General features: G+C 36.2%; 2 protein-coding genes across 3 annotated transcripts in view; both read left to right on the top strand.

Annotated features, from left to right (window-relative positions):
* The first annotated feature begins 626 nt into the window (after positions 1-626).
* On the top strand, positions 627-5,144 carry LOC129271837 (uncharacterized). The gene is made up of 2 exons (XM_064107031.1): positions 627-641; positions 1,447-5,144. Exons 1-2 carry the CDS (start codon positions 627-629, stop codon positions 2,563-2,565), a joined length of 1,134 nt encoding a protein of 377 aa, XP_063963101.1. The 3' UTR covers positions 2,566-5,144.
* A 3,956-nt stretch (positions 5,145-9,100) lies between these two features.
* The window catches only part of LOC129270873 (cell cycle checkpoint protein RAD17-like), a 31,221-nt gene continuing 28,949 nt past the window's right edge, over positions 9,101-11,372 (top strand). Inside the window, exon 1 of one of the 2 annotated variants that reach the window (XM_054908208.2) lies at positions 9,101-9,206. The gene's annotated coding sequence lies outside the window, so the exon portion shown is untranslated. The remainder of the gene's footprint in view (positions 9,207-11,372) is intronic. The other variant, XR_010295148.1, reaches the window with a different exon arrangement.

The following is an 11,372-nucleotide window of genomic DNA, read 5'->3' as shown; positions in this document are numbered from 1 at the left end:
AGTATTTTGCTCGTTGGGTTTTACTCTATTTATTTAGATAATTATTTTCAGCCCGGAGTACCCCTTTAAGACTTAGGCTTAATGACTGTCCTCTTGATTTTCAAGCGTTCATAATTCATTATAAAGGGGGACGAAGTTTATTTTCCTTCTCTTTGGTGAGGCTGGAGCTGGAGCCCCCCCCCCACCCACTTTTCTTAAAAATAATTATTTAGTACACCATGACGATTTTCAAAGAATTTTCTCGAATACAATACTTATTTCATTCAATTTTCGAAGTACGAAATCATTCTGAGAATTTATGAGTTTTTAGAAAATGACCATCCAATCGCTTCGTTTTTACACAAAGTTCAGAGATAATTTCTGCCTCAATGCACCACTAAGTCAACGTATCAGTTCTATGAATCTCGTAGGCCCTACAATGTGAATTATTATCTCCTCAAATGCACTTTGTCTCCTCAACATGATCTTAACATAAATCATTCTCTCATTGATGATAAACTTTTTGTTGATTTAATGGCCATGAGATAACATTAACTACTCTATGTGATTATAACCAAACATACAATGACAAAAGATGTATAGGCCCTACATATCCTTCTATCCTAGTTATTGGCTTTGTCAGCAACATGGTTCTGAAGAAGGTGCTGACTTGAACTCGTTCGAACTAAAAGCCCATATCCCGACGCGAACTTGAACGCACCCTTTCCAGTTCCCCCAGAGAGCTATTTCGTATATCATGTTATTTATTGTCGCCTGGCAAAACATAACCCTATAAAATCGTCCCAGCGGCTTGTTCATCCATAAAGTACAGCCATCTCGCTCTCCAGACTCCATAATAAATTGAGTGACTGTGTCATCTTGTTGTTCGAATCGCATCAATCAATCTTTAAATTGCAAAATTCCATTATTGTATTTACCGGTAATTGGCACAGAGTGCATAATAGCCGCCTTGCAATTTGTTCGGTCTGATATAGACTTCACGTCATAAAGGCATTGCGTTGTACCTCCAGACAGGCTAGAACTTGGTTTATGTCTAATATAATTATACATCTTTGTTTTATTCTAAATAACGATTGATATTTATATAGGTCTTTTGCTAATGAAGTCAAGCATGTAAAAATAAAGAAAGAATACGTTTTGTTCATATTATGTATATATTTTTCATTTTTTTGAGGGGCCGCTTTGTCTGTATTTCGTGCATTGCGTTCTGTGTATATAATTATGTTAATGTTATAGGAATGGCTTATCCAACCCCTCTCTAATCACATGACACCTTCTACACATAATTTAGTTATACTTGGTTTAAAATGTCTATATATTACTCTGTTCTTTAATTATCCGCATAGTTCATTCGGTATTTAAGTAGACCTATATAATATATATATATATTTCTTCTTATTCCCCTTCCCACCCTCTCCCTCTTTCTCCCCTCCCTTTCATATACAGAGCGAACTTCGAGAGCAAGATGTCAGCCTGGCCCGTCAGCTCCTCGTCGTCTACGACTACGTCGAGGAGACCAAGTGGTTCCTTGAAAACTTCGAAGCATGCGATCCTCGTCACTCGATCGCCGGTCCATTGACGTCAACGGAGCGTCGATTCTCGCAAAACTTTCAGAAGAGGCTGTCGGATTTTGGTTTGAACTTGAAGGGGATCCCGCACAACGGGTTCGCATCGCCTCCATCCTGGACAGACCTGAGCGGTAGTAAAACAACGCCGAAGAGACATAGCAGGAACATATCAGATGGGATGATTAGTATCGAACACCTGAGACGAATCTACCATGAAAATAATAATAATGCAGCAGCGGGGATGGATAAATCAGAAAGTTGTGAAGCGCTTCCGGAAGGTCCGTTACTGGATGGGTCGGAGGGCAGAAGCAGATCGCCTCGGTCAATGACAAGGAGAAGTATCTCTTCCAATTTCCTAGAAATCAGCTTCAGCTCGATGACAGCATCAAAAGGCGACCATGGTCTTCACCAGGGTCCATTGTCTCCGATCTCTGATTCTGGACAAGCCGTAACCATGGATGAATATGCTGATGGTGATGATAAGGAGGAGGAGGGTGAGAAGAGGAATGTGCATTTACAGTCGACACCAAAACCAGTCGTGGAAACGAACTCTCCGGATACCTTTGGGAACGACGCAATGGCCGCTGAAGAAAGAACTAAAGAATCAGAAAGCGTTTCGTTTTATATTCCCCGGGATGAGGACGAAGTTTCGGTAGATTCTCATTCCACTGCTGACCACCACCGCGGTAGTGCTTCGTCGTCATCGGCATCATCGATGATGTCACTGCAAAGTTCCTTGTCATCGTCGTCATCATCCACCGATACGCAAGCAAAATCGAATTCTTCCCACCAGACCTGCCAGAACACCACCGAAACGATGAGTGCACTTCCCCCACACTCGACCACTGGTTCGTCAACCGACACAACAGCAGATGAGTGCAGTATTTTCATTGCCGATGATTCAAATGACCACATCGCAGAGGATAACAGAACTTTGATAACCTCCTTTGAAAGTCATATGAACTGGCTACAAGAGCAAGATGAAACACTTCTTTAGCTTTATGTCATGATCTTAAAGTCATAGGGCATGTATGGCTATGGAAGATTTTGTGAACATGCTGAGAAATTTAACACCCCTAATAAATAGACTTGAATAGAAGGAGAAAATCCGACAAGCACAACACTGAAAATTTCATCAAAATCGGATGTAAAATAAGAAAGTTATGACATTTTAAAGTTTTGCTTAATTTCACAAAACATTGATATGTACATCCTGGTCTGTATGCAAATGAGGGGACTGGTGACATCATCCACTCACTATTTCTTTTGTATTTTATTATATGAAATATTCTAATGTACTCCTCATTGTTCTGTGAAACAAAGTTTTATTCCTCCCTGAATATGTGGGATTTCCATTGTTTTAACATTTTATGGTTCAGTTAAGTTGGTCCCTAATGTCAAATCTGTAAAAATTGAAATATTATATAATTCAAACGATAGAAAACAAAAAGGGACATCATCAACTCCCTCATTTGCACGTTACTGAGTTGTGAATATAACTCTTTTGTTAAAAATATGCGAAAATTGAAAAGGCCATAACTTTCTTAGTTTACATCCGAGTTTGATTAAATTTTCAGTGTTATGATTGTTTGATTTTCCTCTATTCATTTTGAGCAACATTTTTCTGGGGTGGACTTAATCTTTAAGCAATATGCCTAAATACTGGGTCACGTTCGATAAAACGTCATGGTTAAAAACAATGATAACATGTAAATAGAGAGCTCTATATATATTGAGAAAGAAAAGATGAGAAGGATAAAGTCATACTGATATTTTCTTAAGAAGATCTTTAGCATGTTATTACATGGTGAATGCGTGTCTGTTCAATCTATATATTTTTCCTTCAGTTCAGAATTGATAATTTGTCAACTGTTGTAACTCTATTGAGTAATTTGGCTGTGATTACAAATAAAATTGCATTGAGAAGTATGACAAGGGTCTTCGACCTCTTTCGACGCGCTTGGTCTGGACATAAACATTCAAATTTAAGATTGGCTTTTAAAACCATAACAACGGAGTGATTCTGGCTACCTCGTGGATATTCTGAACTATTCTCCTAGAGGCCACCACACACCTTACGATTGGTCTGCGATCCGATTTTGGAATAAAACGTAATAAAATCTCATGCTAACATTGAGACATGGAATATCTTACTGTTTAATGTTCTGAATCATCATACGAATACCTACTTTCAAATCTGTGACTATATGCTCTCATCCTTATTAGAATAATAGCGAATTTAATATCTAGTCGTAATGACGTCATATCAATCGTACAATTGACTACGATTTCAAACTTATTTGGCCTTTACTCTAAAATGAAGGCTTGGAATCACCCAAAATTGTTATATTAGTGTTCTTTCAATATAAAAAAAGAAAACCAATAGATAAATTAATGAAAAATAAATAGATAAATAAATTTGAACCACAAATATTTTCATTTACATTTTCAGAGAATGAGCGAAATGCGATTTGTTCCAAAATTGGATCGTAGACCAGTCTTAAGGTGTGCGGTGGCCTTTAGTTATAATAGAGACAAATTTGTATAGGGGTCCGGTGAATGTTATACTCCAGGCTCCCCCGTTTATCTCATTTTAAGCCTCTCAAATTCCTTTTTTTTAAATCCTTATCTAGATATTATACGCATTTGGCAATTTATGTTTTCATTGACAAAAGAAACAAAAACATACTTAAACAGAAACACTGATGGGGGAAATAAATACCCCCAATATCATGCAGAATCGACTACAGAAAACAATAAATTGTAGAAAATACTGAAGCCTTTATCACACGAGAATACAGATGTCGATGAATGAGGAATCCAGTCACCATGGTAACAGTAAATAAGTGCGTTCGAAGGGACGGAGATGATCGATAAACCAATGACCATTATGAATTAGTGATCAGTATAAAGCGGTCAGCATAAATACTCTATCTCATTGGCGATGTATATAGCGTGATGGTCAAACCTAAGCTCCCACTATAACGTTTTCACGTGGTTTTTTTTTCTTTTTGATAAATGAAGGAAGAGCGGGGGGGGGGGGGAAGAGCTGGTTTAAATCGGGAGTCGGTCAATTGTGTGAAAAATTATTATTACAATCCCGTCACAGATCACAGTATTCATGTTCGGGTTTTTTCATTACAATTATGCTACGATTAACGAGTATTATGCGGTAGAGACCGTTGATTCTCTATATATTTTCAAATCGTTCTATTCTCGACCAGGTCATTTTCTTTAATTTTATGATGAAATAAGCAGTGATTTTCTTTTTCAATCGCTTTATTTAAAGTATTAACGTGAATTCGGCAAAGAGCATGACAATGTATTTTTCAATGCTGAATTTATCGAGGGGAAAACGTATTAGTATATTTTGTCTAAATTATTAAAAAAAAGTATTATTTATATCGAGTATTATAAGACTTTATGTAATGAGTACAAAAAGAGTATTTTACTGTATGAGCATGTCAATGGTGACAAGAATATCAATCCAAACGATTTGATAGTCAGAATCAGCGTTGAGAGTGTATCGCTTGAGATGTATAATATCTATTAAATTGGAATTGGCATAAAAATTTACAGCATTATAATACTGTTTAATTTGTATCGTTGCACGGTTAATTGCCAATGATAATGATGACGATATTGGTGGTGGTGGTGGTGATGATGATGATGATGATGACGATGATGATGATGGTGATGATGATGATAGCGATGATGGTGATGATGATGATGATGATGATGATGATGGTGATGATGATAAAGATGAAGATGGTGATGATGATGATGATGATGATGATATTGAAGAAGACGAAGACGATGAAAATAATGATGATCATAATGAAGACGGCGGCGGCGGTGGTGGCGGTGATAATGATGATGATATCAAGGAAGAATGATGATATTAAAGATGATGATGCCATTATGATGATGAAAATGATGATTAAAAAAAAGACGAATGGTGAACATGATGACGGTAATATTAGAGTTAGCTATATGGCAAGACCTCCCCAGCATACAGTTATGAATGGTGACAAGAATTTCACTCCAAACGATTTAATAGTCAGAATCAGCGTTGAGAGTGTATTGCTTGAGATTTATAATATCTATTAAATTGGAATAGGCATAAAAATTTACAGCATTATAATACTGGTTAATTTGTATTTTTGCACGGTTATTTGCCAATGATAATGATGACGATAGTGGTGGTGGTGGCGGTGGTGGTGGTGGTGGTGGTGGTGATGATGATGATGATGATGATGATGATAACGATGATGGTGATGATGATAAAGATGAAGATGGTGAAGATGATGGTGATGATGATCATCATCATTATCATCATATGATGATGATAATGATGATGATGATGATGATGATGATGATAACGATGATGGTGATGATGATAAAGATGAAGATGGTGGTGATGATGATAATGTTGATGATGATGATGATGATGTCGATGATGACGATAGAGATGATGACGACGACGACGACGACGATGATGATGATGATGATATTGAAGAAGACGATGAAAATGATGATGATCATAATGATGACGGCGGCGGCGGTAGTGGTGGCGGTGATGATGATGATGATATCAAGGAAGAATGATGATATTGAAGATGATGATGCCATTATGATTAGTAAAATGATGATAAAGAAAAAGACGAATGGTGAACATGATGACGGTAATATTAGAGTTAGCTATATGGCAAGACCTCCCCAGCAAACAGTTATGAATGCTAATAACGCTGAAAATTTCATAAAATGTATGCAGAATGTAAGATATGAAAGTTTCGCTTAATTTCAGAAAACAGTTATATTCACTTCTTGGTCAGTAAACAAAATGAGGGGAGCGATGACTTCAATCACTCATTTTTATATGGCATGCCTAAAAAGATGTATAAGAAAACTTAAAATGGAAAACAGTGCAGTCAGACTTTTTAATAAAAAAGCCGTGCTAAATGTCAAGATCCCATAACACCCTTGTCACAATTATTGCATCCAGTTGCCTGGACAGAAGAGAATTGTTTTCAAGATTCTAGCATTATGTTATAAAATATTAGTTAGTATAAGTCCCCATTCTCACAAAGAAATCTCCGTTCTTCTCGCCAGAGTTTATTAACTGTACCAATGTCTATAAAACTGGTGGATCCAGGGGGGCACCTCTGGCCCGTGCCGCCCCCCACTTGTTAGTAAAAAAAATCAGTGGAATATGTCATGCATAGACAAGTGAAGTCCTTTTTTTGTTGTTGTTGTTGTTGTACTTGTCATTTTTTTTCCTGGAACAAATGACCTCGATTTTTGGTAGTGAAGACCCCCCTTTTTTCGGGGGGGGGGGGGAGGGTGTCAAAATATTAAATCATGGCTCCGCCCCTGATCTAAAGCATGTTCGTTTGGGGATCGTGCCTTTCAGTCAGCAGCACCTTTACTATGGAACCATTTGTACTTCCACCTTTCTTAAAAGATCATTTTAACGATAGGCCTTTCTTGTTCTCATGTTAAATTAGTTTTTTTATGAAAAGTGTATGGGAGACCGGGGACAATTTATTGTAACGAAGTTTTAAAAATTTGAATTACTACCTTTATTAAATCTAAATACTTTCTTAAAACCTAAATAAAACGAAAGATGCATATCTTGGCTTGGCATAGTAGGTTTCGGTTAAGCTAAAATTTAGAAGCTATTATCATTTCAAAACAAGAGGTCAAGTGTTACATTTGCCCCACAACACGGGGTAATTGTAACAAATCTATGGAGCAATTGTAACACATGAAATTGTAACATTTTTTTCTTTATCAAAGTTTATGCACTGTCTTGACAGATCCAAGAATTTTAACATTTAAACAACATTAACCCCATATGATAAAACGTAACAATTGGAACGTTTTGACTTTTTCAGAATATTGTGGCTTTTACCTTTAACTGGAGAACTATACATCAATTTCTATTTGTGGGTTTTGTATCTACTTTGAATAGTTATACCCAGCATCGAAATGGAGAACTGTGGTAAAACACTATATATTATGCTTTTTAACTTCAATGTATTCCAATTAAATCTTAAAGAGGGGGAATTAATGACAGCTTAGTCTAAAATGAATTAAAAAAATTATACGCCACTGTTTCAGACAAAATGAATATTTCTTTGCCTTTTAATAAACGTATCCAATCCCAAATTATTGTTTTATTCATTTTTGCAGAGAACATTTTTACGGAAGACATGTTCCCTCTTTAAATTCGCTCCCTATAATTTGCCTTCTCTGCATATCCCGGGTAATAAAAAAATATAAATATCAATGCCTGATATAGGGGTATTAGGCATTTCTATCTACCTGTTGTATATCTGACTTTTTGCTGTGTACAAATCTATGTAAATCAGCCTATATTATTGGTCAGATATGTTCAAAATTATTTATTTCTCATGTCTGCAGAGCTTATACAAAATTAAAGGCTACCCTTTTCCTTCTGATCAAAGAATTATAATTAAAAAAACGTTTTATCGACTACTCTGTGCATAATAGAGCAACTATTTTATACTGCGCCTTTTTTATAGCAACGAGTCTACTCAGATTTACAGGCGAAGAGCCGGTATTACAGTACACTCTCTTAATGTTTGTATCTTATTTTTTCTAGTAAATTATGAAAAACAGAAAATAACAAGAAACACTGAAATTTTAGATTAATTACAATAAAACATATAATAGGCCTATTAAAATGTAAGTTTGTTAATTTTCCATTTATAATCAAGGGCATTTAATATATTTATATATTTTTCATATTCTTATATTGTATAAGACTTATTTACTTGTGTGTAAAACGCAGAGAGATTCTATTGAATATAATGTGCTATAATTATAAGCATCCCCCTGCCCGGTTGGCTCCCATTGTGGGGCGTTCGGCAGTATACCCATATAATTAATGATAAGAATTATATTTTATGAAACTTTCTTATTTTTATTCATTATACTATATGAAACCAAGGTTTGATTGCTTCCCCCGAATGAGGTTGCCAATGTTTTAACACATCGTCATTTATACGAATGCTTTTTTTTTTCATATAATAAAATACATTAGAAATAGTGAATGAGTCGGAGTGATCGACATCATCAACCCTTTCGTTTTCATAGGTGTTGTGCATTTTATATCTGTTCTGTAAAAATAAGCGATGTTTTAAAATGCTATTGTCTTATTTATCCGATTTTGATGGATTTTGTTTAGCATCATGCTTGTAAGATTTTTTCACTTTTTAATCGAACCCAGTACTTTGTTGGCGTTTTGTTGTTAGTTTTGAAAGTGTCGATTTCGGGAAAACCAATTAAGAGGCAGAATAATTGTTATTTAACAGATTCTGGCCTAGCTAAATCGTGAGTTTCCTGGCTCGTCGGAAATGCTATTTTGGGGGCATTTTAGTGGAGGATATCGAGAGGCCAGAAAACTTTTGTGATATTATATATGGATAAAGAGATAAATGGTAATGCTTTCCTCAGTAACTTTAGGGGGGGGGGGGCTTCTGTCTGGTTAATGACGTAGATGGCGCTAGACCAAATTTTGCTACTCATCGAGCTGAGTCGATCGACTGACCTGCTGATGCCGCTGACGACTGTGGAAATTTGCAGAACTTTTATTTCCTCCTCTTTTACAAGGTATGATTAGTGAAATAAGATCGGTTGATGTTTTGTTGAGTATAAATTTTGAATAATAATGGTAATCCCATATAATCTTGCGATTTGAACCTAGAACATAAGTTTGAGTTGGTGTAACTGTAAGGCAAGTCTGACCGGAAACTACCTTCATAAAAACATGGCACTCATTGTGTGCATACGAATACGATGTATGGCAACTGAACTGGTGTATCCTATCAGTATCTTGTCTTCTTTCTGTTATTAATGCCCACAATCATATATTGATTATTATGGCATATGGACGTCAAGATTGACTTGACCAGAATTTTGGTGGGACCGGCAGGTGCAATACACCGGGTGAACACCGCGCCGGTTAGTGACTTAGACTCTCTGACTTTGACTTACCGAGTTTGAATTGGCTTTAACTTGTCTTTCACTTCAAGTTATTAAGTTTAAGTTTAACTTTAAGTAACTAACAATAGACAGGGTTCAGGAATAACCGTCATTTCTGGGGATTTATTTAACAATTTCTGACATTTTACTATCTCCCCATTCACCGACGGTAGCTGTTACTAGTACTACTAGTAGTACTAGTAGACGTAGTCACTCATTCAATGAACAAGGTTATGATATAATCATATAACCTTGTTCTCAGTTATATCTCCATGTGTGGCAAAATAAGGATGGCAATGTTTGGCTTATTTTCTCTTTTTCTTTGGGAAAAATGCTTGATTTTTTTACACCGACAGTTTCCATCACAGTTATTCGTCATACAACTTGGCCCTTAAGTAAATTTGATTCTTTAAATTATTTTTTCTTAATTAAAAATAGAGATTAAAAAATGAAAATTTTCTTGCCATATTATTTTCTATCAATAGAGGGCGTACACAAAATATGCCCAAAATTCAAGTTTTTGAGCGCTCTAGTGAATACAACAATTATTCCCAAGTTACTAATGAAAAATAAATTGCAACTGTATGGAAATTAGTAATTTTGGTCACAAAAGTGATATTTTAATCATTTTTTAAAGTGTGTGGTGTGTACAGCATTGGCATGCCATACTGCCCATAGTCCTACCTGTAGATTCTCCACAGGCAGGATGGTTGCAGTGAACAAGTGGACGTAGTGGTGTCTGAAGCCACACTGAAAAGTGTCGGCATAAAACAGGCTGATTTAGGGGAAAATATGGCACATTTTTTCGGGGAAGTTCAGGCTACTAGAAAAATGTGATCTGAATTGATTATTAACTTGTGTTTGGCATGTATGGAAAGAGAAAATTCAGGGTAGGCACTTCAGTCGGGCGGGCGATCGCGCGGACACAGCGCTAGACGTAGATTTTTGCATTGCAGTGAATGGCGAGCGCCTATCTAACACACACAGTTCGCTCCGCTCGGCACTTTGGCCGAGCGCTGGAGTTGCATTCGGCATTGCTCGAAAAGACAGAGTCAGTTTCTTCCTTTATTCCGCTGATTTTGATTGGTCAAAAATTCCCGCGGTTGCTTCGTACATCTTCGGTAAACATCGGAAATATACAAGACGGAGTCTAACTTACCTTCATGCGAGGGAAGGACCTAATATTCAGGTATTTATTTTTCTTTGCTTGAAATCACCTTCTTGTAATCATCGGATCCCTTGTAAACTCGGTCAGTAATAAAATTGTATATTTGAGAACATTTTGTGAAATTCTAATCAAATTTGGTCTGTAGAGAGTTTGCGAATATGAGCTTCAGTTTTGAGTGTCATGAGGTGTTTGTGAATCTGACTCGGCCGATCGAGCAGGGTTGTTTTGAGCGTATACGAACAGCTGTGAGTGACGTCATCCCCACTGCGTTGGGCCTGAGATTAGTCTTGGTATTCAGACACAGTATGTTTCAGCCGTTGTATATTTTTTTTAATTACGATTTGAGCTCTGTTAATTATGAAATTCAAATTGTTATTTTGAAAATAATTTTGTAGAATTCGTGTGAAATAAGTATTAAGAGCAAAACTGCAAGTAAACTTCAAGAATTTTGTTTGATATGTAAATTTTTGTTGGAATGCGTCTGAATGTCTAGAATATGGTATTGTTAATGAAAGTCGTATTTTTGAATGGCACAGAAAGCTCCTTGCATGAATTTAATTTAGAAATAGGTTTACATACATGAGATGTGTTTCATGAATTTGATATCTGATTTATGGACCTTTGTT

Source organism: Lytechinus pictus, chromosome 11, assembly GCF_037042905.1.
Source record: "Lytechinus pictus isolate F3 Inbred chromosome 11, Lp3.0, whole genome shotgun sequence".
NCBI lineage: Eukaryota > Metazoa > Echinodermata > Echinoidea > Temnopleuroida > Toxopneustidae > Lytechinus > Lytechinus pictus.
This window is presented reverse-complemented; position numbering and strand designations above follow the sequence as displayed.